The 20,804-nt window shown below is 52.1% G+C and overlaps 4 protein-coding genes across 4 annotated transcripts; 2 read left to right on the forward strand and 2 right to left on the reverse strand.

The window, feature by feature from the left end:
• Window positions 1-424: 424 nt before the first annotated feature.
• ETH_00020590 (uncharacterized protein) lies at window positions 425-1,339 on the forward strand (the record flags this gene model as incomplete). Its single annotated transcript, XM_013377666.1, has 1 exon — window positions 425-1,339. One exon carries the CDS (start codon window positions 425-427, stop codon window positions 1,337-1,339), a length of 915 nt encoding a protein of 304 aa, XP_013233120.1.
• Window positions 1,340-3,088: 1,749 nt separating this feature from the next.
• ETH_00020595 (18 kDa cyclophilin, putative) lies at window positions 3,089-4,870 on the reverse strand (the record flags this gene model as incomplete). The annotated part of the gene is made up of 6 exons (XM_013377667.1): window positions 3,089-3,294; window positions 3,585-3,705; window positions 3,820-3,881; window positions 4,227-4,326; window positions 4,412-4,477; window positions 4,856-4,870. 6 exons carry the CDS (start codon window positions 4,868-4,870, stop codon window positions 3,089-3,091), a joined length of 570 nt encoding a protein of 189 aa, XP_013233121.1.
• Window positions 4,871-5,767: 897 nt separating this feature from the next.
• On the forward strand, window positions 5,768-9,151 carry ETH_00020600 (uncharacterized protein; the record flags this gene model as incomplete). The annotated part of the gene is made up of 1 exon (XM_013377668.1): window positions 5,768-9,151. One exon carries the CDS (start codon window positions 5,768-5,770, stop codon window positions 9,149-9,151), a length of 3,384 nt encoding a protein of 1,127 aa, XP_013233122.1.
• Window positions 9,152-10,097: 946 nt separating this feature from the next.
• Window positions 10,098-13,292, reverse strand: ETH_00020605 (uncharacterized protein; the record flags this gene model as incomplete). Its single annotated transcript, XM_013377669.1, has 3 exons — window positions 10,098-10,597; window positions 10,837-11,146; window positions 11,481-13,292. 3 exons carry the CDS (start codon window positions 13,290-13,292, stop codon window positions 10,098-10,100), a joined length of 2,622 nt encoding a protein of 873 aa, XP_013233123.1.
• Window positions 13,293-20,804: the final 7,512 nt, after the last annotated feature.

Genomic DNA, 20,804 nt, shown 5'->3' on the forward strand with positions numbered 1-20,804 from the left:
GGGGGCCCCGGCGGGGGCCCCGGCGGGGGCCCCCTTGGGGGCCCCCTTGGGGGCCCCCGCGGGGGCCGCGTCGCCGGGGGAGGAGGGCGAAGCGGAGGGCGCCGCGGCGAAGGCGCGCGAGAAGGGCCCCCAGTACGACGCGTGGGGGCTGCCGCTGCTGCACTTCTTCGAAGAGTCGCTGGCGGCGGAGACGAAGGAGGGCAAGAAGGCGCTGGCGGCGCGGCTGGAGCAGCTGCGGGCCGAAGAGGCCCCGCCGCAGGGCTTCTCCGAACACCTGGAGTGGGTGGTGGCGGGGGCGCTGTCGGGGGGCCGCGCGGAGGCGCTGGTGGGGATGGAGGTGCGGCTGAAGCAGGTGCAGCCCATAAAGCTGGTGCGCGGCGAAGAGGAGCCCCCGGAGCGCGTGCAGATCCAGAAAGTGCTGGCGATGCGCTACCCCAAGGTGGTGGTGGAGGCGCAGGACGTGGCCAGCGGCCGGCGCTACGCCATGGCCGTGCGGGTCTTCTCGGACCGCGGCCTGGCGGCCTTCAAGAACGAGCAGCAGTTTCTGCTGGAGGCGCAGCACGCGGCGGCGCTCGAGGAGTCCATCGCTCGCCAGGCCTGCGGCACCACGCCCGCGGCGCTCGCGGGCAGCCACAAGGGGCTCGCCGTGCCGCTCTTTGCTGCTGCGGTGGCCGACTCCCCCGACAGCGTCTTCCTCGACGAGTTCTACGTGTTCGGCCGCGTGCAGCTGTTCGAGCGGCTCGCCGACGGCGCCAGCCTCGCGGCCGTGGTCCGGCAGCAGCTGCCGCTGCATGCGAAGGAGTACATCGCCCAGCGCCTGCTGCAGCTCGTGCTCAAGCTGCAGCAGGCGGGACTCAGCCACAACGGGCTCACTTGGGAGAGCCTCAAGCTCCGCCCCGACGGCTCCTTCCTCCTCGGCGACTTGTCCTTCTGCACGCGCCTCGCCAGCCCCCTCGGGCCCTTCGCCAAGCTCCCCGGCCGCCGCACCGAGCCCCAGCTGCTCCTCCAGAACTACCGCTACGGCGAAGAGGCCGTTCCCCAGGCCAACAGCGACTTCTGGTCCCTCGGCGTGCTCCTCTACGAGCTCTTCACCGACGGCGGCGCCCCCTACTTGCCCGTGGGGAACGGAGACGAAATGGAAGAGGCCCGCCACTTCGCCGAAACCCTCTTGACGAACAAAGTCCGGCCCCTCGTCCTGGTCCCCAGGCTCAAGGAAGCCGACGTCCCCGTCCGCTGGCGCCAGCTCATCTTGCGGTGTTTGGAGCCAATGAGAAGCAACAGAATATCTGCGATGCCGCTCCTCACCGAGTTCCCCGATCTCGTCAAACGCCGGCCCTGACACAACCCGCTGCACCTCCTCCGCACCCGCCACCACCAGCAGCAGCAGCAGCAGCAGCAGCAGCAGCGGTGGTGGTGGTGGTGGTGGAGGCTTTGGCTGCTGTCTAGGAGCCGGGCTTTTAGAACGATTTAGACGGATGTTGGAGGTTAAAAGGGCCTCCAATTTTTGTACTTTTGAAGTGAGAGCGTTACTTGGGAGCAACAATGCAACTTGCGTTCGGCACTGCCGGAGTCCGAACTTGAATTTCCGCGAAGTCGCTTCGGGTGTATCGACACCCGGTCTCGTGAAACGCACTGGCGTCATTTTGTGTTTTGCCGGTAAGCTGCGCTGCTGCACTTTTTCGAAATCACAAACGGGAAAGCTGCAGCTGCTTCATGATTTAGGCGACGGATTCCACTACTTTGCATGTGTTGCTGTCGGCCCAAGCACGCCCTCGAACTGCGACGAGGGCCGACAATCTTGTAGAGTATCTGGCTTTGGATTTGCCGCTGTATTCATGATTCGACTCATTCTGGCTAAGTCCCCGCGAGCTCGCAGTCTTATTTGGCTTATTTGCAAACGTCTCGGAAACAGGCGCTTGCCCCTCCTGATCATGTAGACTTGTTACTGAAATAGTCGAACTTTTCTTTGCATTCCAGCGGCAGTTGAGAATTTCCTAATCTTTAACGAAGTGGTTTCTCTGTTTCCATGAAGAACTGTCCTCCCAGTGCAGCGAGCTGCAGCCTCCAACTTGCATGCGAGCCTGTCTTTTAGAAACTCAGAAAGCACTTTCTCCACTTAGCAAAAATTCCATCTGAGACGAAGTGCAAGCCCACAGAAGGCCTTCAACGGCTTCCCCCGTGCCAGCCCACTTGCATGCGCATGCGAAGTCAACAGCAAGAAAGCCGCATGCAATTAACTACTGAGCCAAAGCGAACACTGCGCAGTGCTCTTCAAGCCCCTTATAATTATAAATTTTATTTCTACTCAGGAACTGCAGAAAAACCTGAACTTCTTTTCCAGGAGAATATCTTTAAAATCTTTAAGACGCGATAAGCAAACAGTTAATAGTGCAGTCTAATGTAATCAAAGGATGAAACTGCAGAGCCAAAAGACACAACTAGAAAGATCTCCAGTTTTTAATTCCTCAGGTTCCCCGCTGCATCTTTTCATGAAAAATTCAACAACAGATAATTCACCCTTTTGAACACAAGACGTCTTGGCTGTCGCCCAAACTCCTCTCATGTCTCGTCTATTCCTGAATATACTTCTTCAATATCTTTTAATATTTATTGCCAGTTAACTTTAATATCTTCCAATATTTACTGTCAGTTAATTTTAATAGAGTGTAGCTGACGGCTAGTGCTTGGGGCAGGTCTAGGGGCTGCTGCATCTACTGACCTCCATTTCTGAGGAAGCTGATGGTCAAATGACTCCTTTTTGCCTGAAGATCAAAATCTGAAAACTATTTCAAAAAATACGCGAAATAGCTTGCAGGAAAACTCGCTGCTGCGGCGCACTGCATGCACTGGCTTGCTATTCAAGTCTGAGTTGTTGCAACTGCGGGCTTCGTCGCCCAAGAAGCTTCTGCATGCATCGAAAACAGTTTCTTTTCGCTAAAGAGGTTCGTTGAGAACTCGGTGCAGCAAAAGGCGCGGCCCGAGCCGCCTGCAGGGCTCTGCACTGGCCGCGGCCAAGCGCGTTCCCGGGCAAAGCTCGGAGCAGCAAACTCCGCAGCAGCGGAAACGCCAAAGACCTTTTCTTGTGCAGTTAACTAGCGTTGGGCCGGTGGCCAATTCCCGAAGACTTGACAGTGACGCTGGCCGAAGGGCGGCCCGAGGAACTCCCCGTCGCCTCTATGCGTTTCAACACTTCCATCGAATCCTCTGTGATGGTCCCAAACACCACGTGGCGGTTGTCCAGCCAAGGCGTGGCGACGGTGGTCACGAAGAACTGCGAGCTGTTCGTGTTGGGTCCTGCGAGCACAAGGCGCAGAGTCGAAGCCTCAGTGATTTGTCTTGAAACGTTCCGGCAAGATTCAACTTTTCCCCTCAACGCGAAAAGCTGTATCCATCTTTGCAAAAGCAAAGCAGTGGCCTCTGTGATAAACTGCGTCCCGCGAAAACTAGTGCTCTCTGTCTTCGATCTTCTCTCGAACTCATTTACGAAGAATCCACTAATTTTGTAAACGACTACCAAGTCCACTCTGCGCCTCCACCTCGTCACAGTACTGGCAGCAGCAAAGACTCTCCAGTGCAAAAAGTACCGGCATTTGCCATAGACAGGATTCCCGGGCCAACGTGCTTCAGCTGGAAGTTCTCGTCTTCGAAGGAATCCACGGGCTCAGTGTTCGCGTCTGGCCTGCTGTTCCTCTGAACATCTCCTCCCTGCGAATGTGAATTGGAGCAAAACAAGAAAAAAGGAAGTGAAATAGTTCTTTTGCTTTGTTTGGGGGAAAGCAAAACCAAGAAGAAACAGTTCCGAAGACTCAAGCGATGTACCTGAACCATGAAATCCGGAATGATGCGGTGGAAGTAAGTGCCTTCATATCTCGGAAGTAGGTCTGCAACAAGAATACACAAAGCTCAGAAATACAACAACTGGAAAGTCTCGTGAGGGCGCGCTTCTTGCAAGAGCTCCTACACAACACAGAGTCCTGCTACTCTTGCAGGTTTGAACCACCCCCGCTGCATCAGGACCTTCTTCATGTCCAACCCGGTACATTAACGAAAATATATCCATACGAACGCCCTAGGGATCCAACTAGCCAATACAGGGTTTGTGTCTTGCGCATGCAGAAACGCTTCACTAGCAAACGCCAGGCGCCAACTAAAACACATTCCACACGGATGGAGCGAGGTCGAGCAAAATAAACAAACGAGACTCCAGAAATCTCTCGCTGCCGTACCGACAAAGTTCTGCACTGTCTTTGGAACGACGTCTGGTCTCAGGTTGAAGTTCAAGAAGCCGATGGGCTCCCCGTTGATGGCAATCTCAAGGAAAGCTTCCTGCAGCCACAGCCACCCCCCGCAGCCGCCTCCATCACTCACGAAAGACGAACAAACAGCAATTGACAAAGCCGAAAAAACGCACCTTTACAGGATCCGCTGAGGCGTTTAGCGAGGCCGTGAGGGCCAACAGCGCTACAAGCGCGATGGGCTGCACAGCGAGACACAAGCGCAAGACGGAAGGGGCTGAACAGCGTTCGCCCAAAAAGTTATGTTCATGTGCTCGCAATACAAAAATCGCATGTGCCAATGTGACAGAAATATTCAGAGCTGCATCTATGAATGCCGCATTGCACTACAAACAGGTCTGTGCAACGGCAGCGCTGCCTTCACAGACTGGGCACATTGCGACCACAAAGAAATCTTGCCACAGCCTAATGAGGGGCAGACAGACCACAAAAACAAGAAAAGCAAAAGCAAACAAACAGAGGCTAACTATAAAGCAAAAAAAACCTGCAGTTGGCAAAGGCATCACGCGCAAGGGGTGAGTGGAAGCCACAAACTTGAGGGCTCAGGTTCCAGCGCTCACGGCAGTTCTCTTCATTTTTCAAAAAGAATTCCTCGAAAAACGGTATAAAAACAAGTAGAAGTAAAGTTTACAGAAGTGAGACACTTCGCTGCGTGCTTGTTTGTTCCCAACACATCAGAGCAGCAGCGGAGTCGGCGGACGGCAGACGACGGACGGGCTGGGCGTGCGCTGGGGTGTGCAGCAGCTGAGAGCGGCTAAGCAGCAAAATACCGACAAGACCTGAAAAGTAATCTAGTTAAATAAAATTTAATATTAGCTAGAACATTTGCATGTATATGCGACGTGCCAAATACTATGCAGTTGTGTGCTTTAGAGTTCTCCCAGTTCCGCAAAAAGTAACGCGCGGTGGCATCGTGGGGTGGCGTCGAAGCTGACCGCAGGACTTGTGCCTGATCGCTATTCGTGTCTGCACGGCAATTTAGAGAGTCAAATTATATTCAATTGATGCGAGTCAGTCGACCATTAATGGTGATTATAACAGGAATACGACGCAGTGGTTCCTGATGGCTCCGGCGCGACCGACAGACAGCCCCAGCCCGTTCAGTTTGAGTCGTTTTTGCAGTTTTACGTTTTGAATTTCGATCTTTCAGTCTTTGGTTAGTGCTTCTTCACGTTTTTCATCTGTGTTTTTTAGACTATTAATCACAGGTTTCAGAGCTTATTCCCACGCGGTCGCTAGCATTAAGATAGGGCAATGGAGCCGCAGCAAGCTGTCAGCCCGTACTGGTGTAGCCTAGCAACCGCATTCACTTAAATGCACTCTACACGACAAAGGGAAGTTTATGCAGCCTCGTCAGCTGGCTCAGCCGCAGGTAAGGTAGTGGCTGCGGGAGCATCTGTGGCGTCAGCCGCAGCACGAACGACTGCAGCAAAGGCAGCAGTACAGGAAACAGCAGCAGCAACAGCAGCAGCATGCTCTTCCGCACTGGCTTTCGCCACGGAGCAGCGGTTCAAGCTGCTGGGCTACTGCTTGCTCTACTGGTGCTACTGCCGCTGCTGCCTGTTGCAGTGCTGCTGCTGACGAGGGAGCAGCGGCAGCTGAACGAGCAGCAGCACCAGCAGCAGCACCAGCAGATAGACCTGGCAGCTGCGGGTATCCGGCCGCTGGATGTTCCTATGTCTATACACCCAACCCAGAGGCAGCAGCAGCAGCAAACTGGCGCTCCCGACACAGAGGCTTTGCCTGCCTTCTTGCTGGGGGCTCAGCTGCAAGAGGAACACAGGGAACTGCATCAGCCAGTAACTCATCAGCAGCAGCACTACGGCCACCCATTGTGGCAGCTGTTGACAGGAGAGCCATCTGCAGATGCAGAAAAGCCGCAGCAGCAACAGCAGCACCTGCAGCAGCAGCAACAGCGCGACCAGCAGCACAGGAATTGGCTGAACCAAAGCCGCGTAGCTGAGCAGCATATGAATTCGACAACAGCCAGTGCTGCATCGTCGGTTGCTGCTTCTCCTGCCGTTCCAACTGCGCCTGCTGCTGCGGCATTGCCGCCAGCAGCGCCTGCTGCTGCGGCATTGCCGCCAGTCCTGCCACCGGAGTACCACACAGGAGTCATGCCCCTGGCACTAGCTGCCAGTCCCCCTGCTGCTGCTGCTGCTGCTGCTGCTGCTGCGCCAGTTGTCCCAGTAGAGCCCGCACCAGCTGCATCCCCCTCTGCTGATGCCAAAGCCCTCGCGGCAGCCCCCCATACATTTGTGCATCAGCAGTTGCAGCAGCAGCAGTTGCAGCAGCAGCAGCAGCTGCAGCAGCAGCAGCTGCAGCAGCAGCAGCTGCAGCAGCAGCAGCTGCAGCAGCAGCAGCTGCAGCAGCAGCAGCTGCTGCTGCAGCAACAGCAGCAGTTGTTGCAGCGGCAGCAGTGGACAAGGCCCAGAAGTTCGTCCCTTCCCCAGGCGACTCAGCAGGCTCCTGCACATCAGATGTACCTCCATGCTGCTGCTGCTGCCCCTCTTGTCCTCTCTCCATTTACGGGCCCCGCAACAGCTCCAGCGCAGCCGCAGCAGCAGCAGCAACTTTACCAGCAGCACCAGCAGCCGCTGCCGTTTCTGCTGCTGCCTTCTCGTACACCGGCGGGAACGGCTGCGGCTCCCGCTACTTCTCCCCATCTCCTCTTAGAGGCACAGCAGCAGGGCAACAGCAACCACATTCCTATCGGGCTGCATCAGCAGCAAGAGCTGCAGCAGCATATTAAGCAACAGGTACAACAGCTGCAACTGGAGCAGCACCTTGGCGAGGGCACGGAAATTGCAACTGCTCAAGCAGCTGCACCCCAAGGATCTAATTCTTCCGAATTGGCAGCGGGAGCTACGCCGAACGCCCCGGCAGTGGCGAAGGAAGTAGCAACAGCAACAACAGCAGCGACGGCAGCCACACCAGCAGCAGGGCAGCCGCAGCTGTTTGGTTTTGCAGACAGAGAAAGTCTGGAGGGAACAAGTGTGACTGCACAAGACACGCAAGAACACGCAAACCAACACAGAAACAAGACTTTTCCTAAAGACAACAGTAAGCATGGGAATGCAGAAGCTGCACCCTTAGCAGCAGAAGCGGAACCACCAGCAGCAGCCATCCGCGCAATAACCGGAGCAGCGTCAACAGCAAGAGATGGAGGAAGTTCTGAGTCGGAAACTTCCCATATGGAGGAAACTCTGGATACGCGCGAAGGTGAAGAAGCAGAACAAGCAGAAGCACTTGAAGCCGCAGCTGCAGCAGGCCCTGGCCCTGCTGCTGCTGCACCTGCTGCTGCACCACCTGCTGCTGCTGTTGCTGTTGAACGCTCTCACGATGAAGTAGAGGAGAGGGATGAGGAGGGGGCTGAGGGGCCTAATGATCTGAATGCCGACGGCAGCACAGAAAAGCGGAACACGACAAAAGAGGCACAGGAGATGAATGACACTGAAGAAACAGAAGACCAAGAAGACATGCCTGAAACTAAAACAACAACTTCAGACAATGACAGAACTTCCGCGGAAGAAAATGAAAGCACTGAAGCCACAAGTGCCTTCGAAGACACTCTAGAGAGTGGGCAGATAACAGAAAACAACGACGTCGGCGTAGACAGGCAGGAGGCGCATGCAGACGATGAACTTGAAGAAGCAGGTGAAGTACGGAAGGCAGCAGAAGCAGAAGACAAATCAATTGAGACAGATTCTGCAGGGCTGGTGGAAGAAACCGGCGAAGGTGCGGAACACGACACACAGACAACACACTTACAAGACGACACAGATGAGGATACAGACATACACTTTGAAGACGAGGATGACCAACAGTTAGAACACAGCAGCAACAACTACAGCAACATCAGCAGCAGCAGCAGCAATAGCAAAAGCAGCAGAACCAGCAACAGCAGCACCATGGAGTACGAAGAAAACCCGCAGTCCCAGGTGTTACAGGTAAAGGACGATGATGCCCCAAGCACTGTAGCCGATCTGCAAGAAGAAGGTTTCCTTCGACGCAACGACGCAGAAGCAGCTAAATTGCAGCAGTACCAGCAGCAGCAGGAGCCACGGCAGCAGGAGCCGCAGCTGATGCAGGAACTTAGAAGGACTCAATCAGACCAAGGATACGTCCCTGCCTCTTCCGTTGCTTCGGCTGCTACGACGGCTTCGGGCTCCTCGGACAATGCTGGCGCCGTACCTTTTACTGCTGCAGGTTCAGCTTCTTCCTTTCCCCCCACTAGCATCATGGATAGCTCTGCTATCCTCACAGGTCAAGAGCCTGGGACGCAGTTGCTGCTGCACCCAGCTGGCGATCCCTCTTTGCTGCTACTGCAGCAGCCGTTGCAGCAACATCTGCATCAGCCTTTGCAGCAACAGGCGCTACCACCGCTACAGCAGCCCATGCAACATGTACTGCAGCAGCCGTTGCATTCCCAGTCACTGCACCCGCAACCACTCCACCAACCCCTACAACAGCCACTACAACAATCCCTACAGCAGCCACTGGGAGACGCCAGCTCGATACTGTCGCCACAGGAGCTTATCAAACAGCAGCAACTGCAGTTGCAGCAGCAGCAGGCAATGGTGCAGCAGCTGCAACAGCAAGTGGCGATGCAGCAAGACCTCCTACTGCGGGCTCAAGAGCAACAACTGCAACAGACTCAGCAACAACAGCAGCTGCATCAACAGCAGCTCCTTCATCAAATGCAGCTAGCCCATGTGAGCGAAAAGCAGCAAGTGCAGGGCGCGCTGCTGCAGCACCATCTGCAGCAGTTACAACAACAGCAGCTGCATCAACAGCAACTCCAGCAGTTGCAGCAGCACCAAAAGCTACAACAACCGCAAACACAGCTGCTTTAAGCAAGGCAGCAATTATACTTTCTTGTGTTCCTCATGCAGCCGAAACAGCAGCAAAGCTTGTTGCTATTGTGAAAAAGGCAGCAGCGGCGATATTAGCCTCTGGGGTTGTTGTTGCAGCTCAAGCAGCAACGCACAGCAATTGGCGAGCAGTCTCCAGCAGTTTACAATGGGCGCGTGATACACAGCAGCACCTCCAGCCAGACTAGAAGCAGTGAAGCTGCAACAGCAGCAATACTACTACGAGAGAAAGAAACGTAAATCATGGGAGTGGCAAGCAATTTTTTGCCAGGGTAGATTTCAACAGATCTGTCCAGAAGTTAACTGTGGCGCCAGTAACGCTAAAGGGTGCCCGCTGTTGCAGTAACCGTTGCAGCAGCCCCGCAGCGGCCAAAGCATTGACAGCAAAGACACAAGCAGCAACGTATGCCCTACGCATTTAATATCTAGCCGTGGTTATGTAGTAGATATATACTGCGTGGGCAAGCTCTACGCCTCAGCTTGTGTAATTCCACTTTTGTACTCTGTTGAGCGTTACTAGAGTATTTGACAGTGCTCAAGTATGTGGATAGCTAATGGACCGAACGAGTAAGTGGCACAAACATCAGGTATAATTGATAACGCTGAAGGGAGAAGTTGCAACGATCAGGCCCCCAGCTGTAGAGCATCTGTTGCTTTGTCCAGTATGTTCTGTTGCTGCCGCTTGCAGCACACACCAGGCTCTGTCTTAAGAAGAACATATCTAGCCGAGTGGCAGAGACTTTTCGGGTACGGCCCGTAACGGTGCAGTGTCGTATTAGAGGGCCCTTGAGATGTCCCATATGAGCACAGTTAGCTCTGAAGTCTACAGTAATGAGCAACAGGACGCTGTTGGGTTTTATAAGAATAGGGAACCCCTACCAAATCCCACTATATCAGGGTCAAAATAATTCATGAGAAGAATGAACATCTAAGGGGACTCTGCGACCTGCCTGCAGTGGTCCTTAAGGTTAGCTTCTGCACTTTTAGTTTGCACATTTCGTCTCCAGATGCTTCTGAAGTTGCACCTCTTCCGTGCGGTAGCGAACTTGCCGGGAATCACCAAATTAAATCTCCCGCTGCTTCTGTTGCTGCTGCACTTTCTGTTCCTGCAGCTGTTGCTGCCTCCAATGTCTACTGTCGCGTCTTTGGGGAGCTGTTGCTGCAGCAGTACTAAGCGACGGTGTGCATCCAGCAAATCCCCGGGCTTGTATGCCCATGTAGCCATCACTGCACACACGGCGGATCCCAGGAGCTCAAGAAAGGTGAAGACGTACACTCTCTGTGCTGCAGCTGTTGCTGCTGCAGTTGCTGCTGCGGCATCGTCGTCAGCGGGTACAGCAGTGCGAGATTTGGGTTGGAATGCCTCCGCAGCAAGTTCTAGCAGTTGTATGAAAAGAACGAGGGCCTTCAAGCAAGTAAACTTCCAGCCTGAGGTATACAGACAGCTCACCGCATTTGGAAGATTCTATACTGTGCATCCCTCTAAATTTTGGAGCAGCAGCAGCACCAGCGCCCGTGGCTGCAGCTGTTGTAGCATCATGGCAGTGGAGCCAAAAACACTGAGAGAAGGGCTGAAAAACGCCCGGAGAGTTTGGACCCTATATTGCAGATCATACGCCCTGGCTTCTGGCCCTACACCCTAGACCGAAAGCAGGTTTCAGGCTGACCGATGTTGAAAGGCTTCAGGAGAGGTCTTGTGGCGACAAACACCACTGCAAGGCCCCACATAGCGAGTACGAGAGAAAAGAAGCAGCAGAGCTGCAGCAATCGCTGCAGTAGATGCTGTTGTCCATTCTCTCCAAGAGCGGAAGCAGCAGTGTCCACGGCGCCGCCACTAACAGCCCCTGCTTCCCCCGGCGTCCTATCTCTCTCGTTTCCAAGGTGCATCAGTGTTGGCAGTAAATAACACAGCAGCACTCGCAGCAACTTCAGCACGGTGAAGGGCAGCAAGCAACGGTAACTCATGCGCAGGTCCCACTGACGCATACGCACACGCAAGCTCTAGGCCTTAGCTGCTGGTAGGGAAGGGCATCGAAACTAGCTTCAACAGCAACACCATCAGCTTAAGCGGTAGTCGCAGCTGAAGCAGCACTTGCAGGAGGAGCAGCAGTAATGGAACCATCTGTCAACTCCTGTTAGTAGTAGCCATAGAACCAGAACTACGTTGCGAATAGTACAGAAATTACACATATTTGCGGCGGCCTCAGCAGCGGCGATACCACAGCATTTATTGATGATGGCGTGCAGTGGTAGCAATTGTAGCAGAAACAGCACCAGCAATACCAGCGGCGAGCAGCTGCAGTGGTCTCACCGCCGAGAATGGCCTGGGCTTTGTATTCCAGGCGAGGCAGCAGAGAGGTGGCACAAACCAAACCTTTCTGTGGCTTTCTTCTGCAGCATGGCATTCCATTCTTTCTAGGGCTACACCATCAGTACCACTTCTAGTGCCAGGAGGAAGTAGCTGCGGACCTAGGCGCTGCACTTCCACTGAAACGATGTCTGTCTTCCTTTGTCTTTGCGCCAATAGTACAGCGGGCGAGGAGCCCTGATTGGTCAGAGTGGTGCTGCAAGTGCTGCCAGGTATTGCTGCCCCAGGTCCTCCTTCAGTAATACTGGGCAGCTGCTGCTGTCGCTGCTGCTGTGACGGTTCTGACTGCTGCTGCTGTTTTTGCTCTTGTTGAGCCTCCTGATTTTGTTCAGCCTCACAAGCTGCTGTAGCAGATACAGGAGAGGCGTTTACGAGGCATCTTTTGCTGTTGATGGCACTTTCCGCACCGAAAGGTGAAACAGCAAGACCCGAACTATTGCCTGCAACGCCTCTATGCTTGGCATCTGCACTTTCAGTACACTGCCGCTCCTTCTCCTGCTGCTGCTGGCGATGGTCCTTAGCCAAGGGGTCATTACAGCCTTCGGCAATAGCAGCACAGACGGGAGAAGCAGCAGCAATAGTGGGTGCAGCACCAGGTAGCAGAAGTGGATCTCCTTCTAGAGGTGACCGTTCGGTTTCCCGAGTAGGCGGAGCAGCAGCGCCAGCAGCAGTAGTTATGCTGCGGGTTATGCTGCTGCGACGGCTTGTAGACGCTCCAAGCCGTACGCGGTGCCTGTGCAGCTTGTCTTTGCAGCGATGCCAAATAGAGAGCTTCGCCTGAGGACCGGAAGGGCAGCTGTATGTGCTGCTTTTGCTGCTGTCGTTGCTGCTGTTATTGTCATGTCTCCTGCTGTTGCACAAATCTCGCGCAGAGCGATCGTCACGATTGCAGCAGCAACGCTCTATTGATTGGCCGCAGCCTAGGTTGCACTTGGTGCTGGTGAAACAGCTGGCTTTCCTAGCTTTCCTCCATCTACTGCGCCTTCGAGGAGCAGAAGAGGCTGCAGAAACGCAGCAGGAGCCACTGGCTGCCTCCGGAAGCTCTACCAGCCCCTCGGCAGCTCTGCACATCACGTGAGCAGCAGCGCCGTCAGCCGCTGATGCAGATGCAGATGCGGCTGCCTTGGCTTCCCCTGCTGCTGGAGGACCTTCCCGACTTGGTTCTTCAGCGGCTGCTGTTGCCTCAAGTGGCTGTGTTGTCGCCGCTTCTGCTGCTGCTTCAGCTTGCGCTCCAGCGGCTACTGAGGAGGAAGAAAGCTTGTTGCGGAGAGCCGCTGCACTTTGCTCTAGAGTGAGTGCTGCTACGGCTGGTGCGGGTGCCACTGTTGTCGTCAATGCTGTTGTTGATGCTGCTGCTGCTGACGGCGGGAGAGTGGGGGCAGCTAGACTGTGGCTGCCTTCGTTTGCTGCACTGAGTTCACATGTGCTTTGTCCATTGTTGCGGCCCTGCTCACTGCTGCCGCTGCTGCTGCTATTGTTCTTTCTACTGCTGCTACTGTTGCATGAGTGGCCAAAGCGCTTGGTAATAGTAGGCAATGCCTCCAACTTCACTATTCCCTCCTTTGTCTGCTGTTTCTCCTCCTGCTCCTGCTGCTGTGTAGGAGCTGAGCCTTCCTTGTCTCTAATAGGCTTGCTCTGGTGGCTTTCCATGTTGGCATACCCCTTCGTACCCTCAAGAGCTTTGCCGACGCTTTCAGGGGATGGAAGCGCGTGCTGCTGCTGTAGCAGCAGTAATGTGGTCTCTGGGCCACCCATTAGGTGTAGCATCAGCAGCATGAAACAATGCAAGCAGCAAACTTCCCAGGCTGAACGCAATTGAGACAATAACAACCCTCCACGCGGCTCGAGAAGGGAAAGCCTGAAGGGAGAAGAAGCACAGCGGCAGAGCCAGACAGCAACAGCAACGGGCAGCTGTTAGGAATGGTACACCCCTCAACAGTGAACAACTCAGTGTGGCAATGCGCACAAGGTAATATCGTTGAATGCTATTGCGACACCACTACAACTATTGCAGGGCTACAACTCCGCAGCACCATATTATGCCTTATGCTCCTACTGATTTAGCTGCGTCTGCTTCTACGGCTACTGCTATTTTTGATGCTGCTGGTGGAATGCTTCACCAAGCGACCGCCCCAGAGAGAGGGAAGAAAGAATAGACGAGGCTCATGTGGAGGGCAGCAGGTGGACTGAAGCAGCGTCGCTGCAGAAGCCTCAGCTCAGCAGCTACTGCGGAGAATCGCCGCTGGTGCAGTACCCACAGCAGCAGTAGCAAGACGCAAATCACCGTCGATGAAACCCTGCAGCAAAAGCAACTCCCGGGAGACTAAAACGCACAAGTCAGTAGGCTGTGTGGCTCTTTTGCTGGTACATAAGTAAATGGATCAATGCAATATGAGGAACGCTTATGTTTAAATTCACGCCCGTGGCCTGGTTGGTTTGCGCATTTTTTGTATGCATATGTGCTCTTCTGTGTTATCTCTGTTTTGCACTGTGCATAAAGCATGCGTCCATGGATATCTTCCCAGCTTGTGAAGTATACACGTAGTTTAATACAAACGTGTCTCTTCGTGATAACTATTTGGGAGCAGTAGCTTGTTTTGAAGACGCATATCAACAGGCGTCCAAGCAACCCAAAATCCAAGCAGCTCGAAATCCAGGTAACTCGAAATCCATGTTTTCTGCAAGTCATCCATGTACGTATAGGATTGCATCTGTGCTCTTGGGAAGAATATGTTCAAGCCGCTGCATGCAATTATATGTTAGTGCAGGTAAAGGTGCAGATGCACAGACTATGAGTAGAGCTTCAAGTATGTTCTGATCCTTGTCCCTAATCCCAGTTGCAGAAGGCTGGCTCGTATTCAAGTGACAGTGCTGATGTAACTTCTGTTGCTGTTGCATAAAAGACTTTACCAGATCCACATAGGCACCTCCGCTACGGGCGTAGGGTCTGCGACGTGAACATTTCCATAGAAGGAAGGGGGCTCCTGCACTCCCAACGGCGTCCCGCGGGTTCCTTCAAGTCCCGAATTTGAAAATAAATACGGCTCGCTCGTCTCGTTAGCATGCATTGATGAAGGCAGTGGCGCCGATGTGTAAAACTGCATTTGAGGGGCAGCGCCTGGCTCACTGGGGGTCCCCAAGAAGCTCAAACCCACATCCTTGTAGGGGGCACCCAGCGCTTGCAGTCGGCGTGTTTCCCCTCTCAGCTGAAAGTGCCGGTAAAGGCTTCCCACAGGAGCTTCAGCAGTGGCAGTAGCGAAGATCAGGGAGGGGTTCCAAGGAAATAAGAGAAAAAGCAGCAAGGGGGCCGGCCCGTGAGGCCCTCTGCCCTTTAGAGCCCTCATGAGTAGGCGGGTAGCTCAAGGTGGATCGAATAAACTTAAAAGATATAGCAGGTGAAGATAAAAGAGATAAATGCATGAATGATGCCAGAGGGACAGCCTTGGGGCGCACACAGACACTTACCCTACATGCGGACACAGTTGGTGAAGGGACCGTGATGCTAACGGTGAATTCTCAACTTATCGCACCCTCTTCTGTTCTCTGGAGAGACACATATAAAGGGAATAAAATTGTTTAGGTGTGGGTGAGTGCGCACTGCTTCAGTCTCACCAAGAGCAAACGACACCCAACCAGCTAGCAACTGTCCTGTAACGCGATATGGCTCCAGACGGATTCCTGGAGCTTTCCATCAGTAAATTCGGGCAAAATCACCCAGGGAGGTCCCATAATGAGGTTAATAGGTGCAATAAATAAACTAATTTTGAAGATTTCTAATGCTGGGTCCCATGTCGCCGAGCAGGTCACTAGGCGAGGCGGCTACAGAAGAAAGCCATTGCTGCACTCGCTTTTGCAGTGAGTACAGAAAACGGCGGAAAGACCATCTCTTGACCAAGGATGAGACCTTCAGAAGAGCTAAAGCTCAGAAGAAAGCACAATGTGCTGGCAAATATCAGGACAGCGAGTCACTGCAACAGGAAGTGCTCGTCGTCGTCGCCGAAACAACAGCAAGCATAACAAAGTTCCAATGCGAAACAAGACACCTTTGACCTTATAAAAGAAGAAAAGTTCGATAAAAAGGCTTATTTTAATCAAAGACTGAAAGAAATGCCACAAACTCCCGGTGCTTCGCACGAACGCGGACGACATGCGGCAGAGGCGGTCTGTGGGGCGCGCGGGAACAATAACGAAACCTGTAAATATTTCGCCTTATGCATGAAGCATTGAAAGTAAGCGAATGTGTGCATTTGCTGTTCCTTGTCTCATTTTGGGAGACCTTTTTCTCGACTTTTCAGACGTAGCCGGGTGGCCAGCAATGAGTGAACAAACAGTTCATATACAAGACCCTTTGTGAACAGTTGAAGGAAAACAAAATATTTGTTGGTAACAAAATATTTGTTGGTTGCTTGGTAAAGTGTAACCAATTTCTTGTCCTCCTGGGTCTAGAAGCAATGGGCTGATATCAGCTTCAGACTGCAATCCAGTTTCAAATTACTGCTTCTTATGTGACCATTTGCTGCATAAACCCTCCGAAATCCCGGTTTATATCATGGCTACTGTTGGTCAGCTTGGTATGTACAATCGACAAGGTGGTGTTGCCCATAACTAGGTAGCTACAGTGCAAGCAATGAAGGCAAAACCATATGGTAGAGCTGTGTTTCATCAAGCAACTAAAAAATACTGGTAAATAATTGAAGGAAAAAGCTGAGGTTGGATCTTGCGGCTCCTCATTTCAAGAGTGTGCTGTATCGGGGCACCCCCACACACAAACCTTAACATCTCGCAATCTGTCTTGAGTTCATCCAATCTGTGCATTTCCACTAAACGCCCTAGATAGGCATGACTACTACAGCTCTCAAGGAGAACGATTGGAGCCACGTAACTTCCGCTAACTCCCAGCAATACTCTAAGCATTCTGCGGGCGAGGTGGTCAAGTCTTTGGCTGTACTTTCCGATTTGGAAGTACGTTTGCAGACCAGGATGATCCTCTACAGCTCTAGGCAACGCCGGAGGAAAGTAATACTGAAAACGTTCTCGTCTGGGATCGCAACGGGCCCAGCGCAGTCATGACATCCTGACGTGTCATAGGCAACAGTCAGAATCATAACAGCTGCATCTTTTCCAGGACTGGATCACGACACTCTTTCGACGCTCAACTAGATAAGCAAGCCTCAAACGTAGTCCGGTGACTACTAGGCCGATATTATGTAGGACGCTCACTTTCTTCGGAGCTGTCGTGCCACTGTTGCCCTCCAGCGTGAAGTCTCAGTCCAAAGGGGCCTATACATAGGTTCATAGTGCTTATATATTAAGTATCGCATTGATTGTTTATTCGTTACTAGATGCTGGCATCAACTTGCAGGCACAAGAGCTTGTTGGCGAACAAGAAAACGAACTGCGGCGCACGATGGCAGTGATACTCAAATCAGCAATCTTCTCACTTCAACGCATTCTTTCGGATATGTACGATCCGATTAAAAGCGTGAAACAGTATGCAGCGAACCACTAGGGTGACAGGCTCATAGGCTCAAAGAGTATCTTGGTCAGATTCGCTGAAGCTCCATTTTCCCGCGTGGTTGCTTGTCCAAGCACTACACGCTACCTAAAATATTAAAAACTTTAAGACACCATCTAAGAAAAATTCTTTTCGACTGGTGCTGAAACAGCTGACGTAAGGATCGGAGGTACTTCTCCAAGTCATTTTGGCTCCTTCAGCACACGGCACCTTCGCGCGGAGAAACAATACCCGGACAAGCAGCATTCGGGGCTATCGTAAGCCTCTGCAAATGCTTGAGGCAGTAGGAACGGCTTCGGGCACGGATAGTAGCGGGGCACTTCCTCAGCTTTGCTTGCTGATTATTCAGCGTGGCTGCCACAGTGGGCATGAACGAACGGGCCTCGCGACAAAGAAACCAAAGGCAAATCTGCAAGTTAAGGCCCGCTTGTCAGAAGACACAGAAAAAAATGAAACGGGAAAAGAAGGTGAAGGGGAGAGAACAGCATACCCCTAAAGTAGTACACGTTACTGAAACGCCAGACCAGTGGAGCCGAGCCATACCCGGCGAACGGAGTCGACAAAAATATTACACAAGACGGCCTATCCAACGCAGGGATCACCTCACTGTTGAATTTCTTGTATGTGAATGAGTTCTCATTGGTTAAATGTGATACTGCGCCGCATGAACTCAAGGGCGCCTGCAAAGGAGGGCATATTTGCTCTCTGCGCAAATAGGCAGCAACTGCGAGAGAGACTACGTTACCTCGTACGTAGAACAAAAGAAAATCCGCCATTTCTTCCTGAAAAACTGTGACCCTAGCCGACAACATTAGAATTCAGGGAAATCAACGGCAAAAACTGTAGCCACGCTTGGAAAGTTCGGAGCGCCATGCCGCAGCACAAGAAGAGCATTCAATTTGCAGCTTAGGCCATCTCCTCTTGAGAACCCCTTATGAGACTGAAAGCTAAGGTGCAAGGAGGTTTTCTGTTCATGGGATGGAGGGTCCATTGGTCTTGAGTGTCATTTAACTTGAAAGCGAGAGTTCCGCTGCTCGAGCGCTGAAGCCAACTCGTGTCTGAAGCAAATCCTCCTATTGTTGCCAGATTTACGATGCACGCCACTTTACCTTCCCTTTGTTGTGGTGGGGAGGCCCATCTGCTGATGGGCATTAGAATCGTGGGAATGGGCGACGCTACAGCTCCTAGAGTATGTGAAGTTAACAAAATCAGAGGCGCGTTATCTCTCCGTTGTTTCGGAGAGTGTACGAATGAAATTCGCAGCTAGTACACTTAGTGTGCTCTGCTGGTATCCTTGTCGGTTATGGACTTCAAAGGTTTAATACTTCGAGGATTCAGATTTTACTTTCGATGATGTCGTGGGGTCGGAATTCCTTCCGCGTACTCACTCATCAAGCAAGCCTACCCTCGATCGAGGCCTACGGATATAATTTAACAAGTCATAGGGCTCTGACTTTTGATAAAATTCTGAAGGGCGCGAACAAAATTGGTTATTGGTCGATAGTGAGCACGAGCTGCTATGGTGCCTCTTGCAAAGTGCTGAGGCTTGAATTTGCTTGAATTTCAGCCCTGAATGTTTACAGCACACGCCACAAAACTTTCGCAATTTTTAACTCTTATTGACGGTATTTCGAAGTTCATATATTCAAGCGTAACACTGCCTGGAATCTGCAGAAATTTCCAGCCTGACAAAAATTTGTAGGTTTGAATCTTGGACACCCACCGTACCCCATTATGCTCGGCACTTTGCTCATTGTAGAAGAGACACCACTGAGCTTCCCTGTTCCATACTTACGTCAATATGAGACCAGGTCCCATGCTGCGTGCCCCGCAATTATGAGTGCTCATCCGCACAAAGCTGAAGGACATGGCAAATGGTTTGTCCGGCTTTCAGCGTAAATCATTACACACTGCTGCTTGAGACGCACTGGCTACTTTTCTGTTTTTATAAGACTTCCTTCCTATATACTAAGACGCATATGACAGACCATGGTGAGCGCGTAAACCCCGTTGAATTCCACATGCACTATCACCGACACACCCCGAGTATGCTAGAACCCTCTACTCTACAAGTTCTTCTTTAGTCTACCCCTTTTGGCATTTCCACTTTCATATAGTGACTCGTGACATTGTCCTGTAAAAGCTGCTTGCCACCTCTCAATTCAAAAGCCTCACAAATCAGAGTGTCATGTGCCACACGGCCGAACTTCTTCTTCGGCACGATGACGAGCCCTTTTAAGCTAGCATGAATTATAAACTGCCCAGTTTGTACTGACTTTCACTGTCGCTCTGATTCCAGAACAGTTGCACTACCAAGGCGTTCGCAGCAGCCTGTTTAGGAAGGACGGTACATGCGTAAGCGCTAGGTATATCTTCAGTTTTCTAAGCTAGATCAAGTTCTTCAACGGAAACGCCGTTGATCTTTTGCTGCACACCAACGAGCTCCTATTTTGCATTAAAGCTACCAAAGCACGGGACTGCTCAGTGCACGTGCACATTCCCACGTTTTACAAACATTCTGGTTATGAATTTTGTACAACAATCTCGCAAATTGCCGAGCACACGCAAATCTACTTCCCTGGCTAGTTTCGTACATTGTGCAATCCAGGTATTCCTTTTGTACTACACGCCGAAAACTGCAATGTTGAGGACGCTCTCTTTCGTGGGCCACCGTTCAACTTAAGTATTGCAACTGTCCCAATCGCAACGTTGAAGAATTTCCATTTTTTGCTGTAATCTACCCAAAGTCAGTTTCTGAAAACTTTGCTGTGACACGGAACACGCCATTTCTAGAAATCAGTTGCGTCCAGCCACAAACATCGCCAATAGCTGACCAGCCGGGCCGTCACTGACCAATGCTTAATAGAGTGCTATCTGTTTCGTGAGAGCAGTGCCTGCCAAGCATAGGTATTATGATAATCCATACACTAGCTTAGTGAACCTAACGCCTGACATGGCTTTTATCTTGCAATGATTTCCAGTGCCTTTATTTAGTAGTAATCAGAATGAACCTTTATTTAGTAGTAATCAGAATGAACCTGTGCAGCCACAACAGAAGAAGCACATGGGCTCCCAGCTGCGCTTTGCTCGCCACAGCAGTTATCTATTGCCCCGTCCACAGCACCTGAAATGGGGTTCCTGGTGGGAAGCGGAAGCAGTCGGGAGGGTGATATTGCACTCTGCATCTAAGCAAGCCACCACGTACTACATACAATCTACACTGAACGACTCCTGAATGAGGTGGGCTGCAACTCTCCTACTAATATTAAATTTAGGTTCTGGGAACAGCAGCCGCTCTTAAAAGAATCGAAGTGGAGAGCTTGCGGGACTGTGAAGCCAATTACGCAGCTCTGAGGGCTTCGTGTTGCATGAGTAAAAAGCCTGCCTAATGAAAGAGTGAGCCGCTCCACAAACGAAGATCCATTCTAGGAGCATGCAGCTGAAGCTCACCTTGGCAAGAAACATGGGCGCATGGTTCTGCTCATTCCAGGCTTAAGGGTAGAACTGAGATAGGCCAATTCCCTGCACGTCGGGAGCTTGATGACTGAGTGGATTAATGTGCTGGGCAAGCCCAGAAACGTATACAAACGTATTGCTGAGGTACAGGAGAACAACCTGATATGGGAAGGGGATGGAGGTTAGAGGCATGTTTTAATCTTCGCTTCAAATGTGTGGGAAGTGTCCCTGAAGCCAAAATGCTCCATGTTGTGGTCGGAACAAAACATAACGGACAAGAAGTCAAACTGGTGCAT

The sequence above is a fragment of the Eimeria tenella genome, genomic scaffold (assembly GCF_000499545.2).
Source record: "Eimeria tenella Houghton genomic scaffold, Eth_scaff6, whole genome shotgun sequence".
NCBI classification, from domain to species: Eukaryota; Apicomplexa; class Conoidasida; order Eucoccidiorida; family Eimeriidae; genus Eimeria; species Eimeria tenella.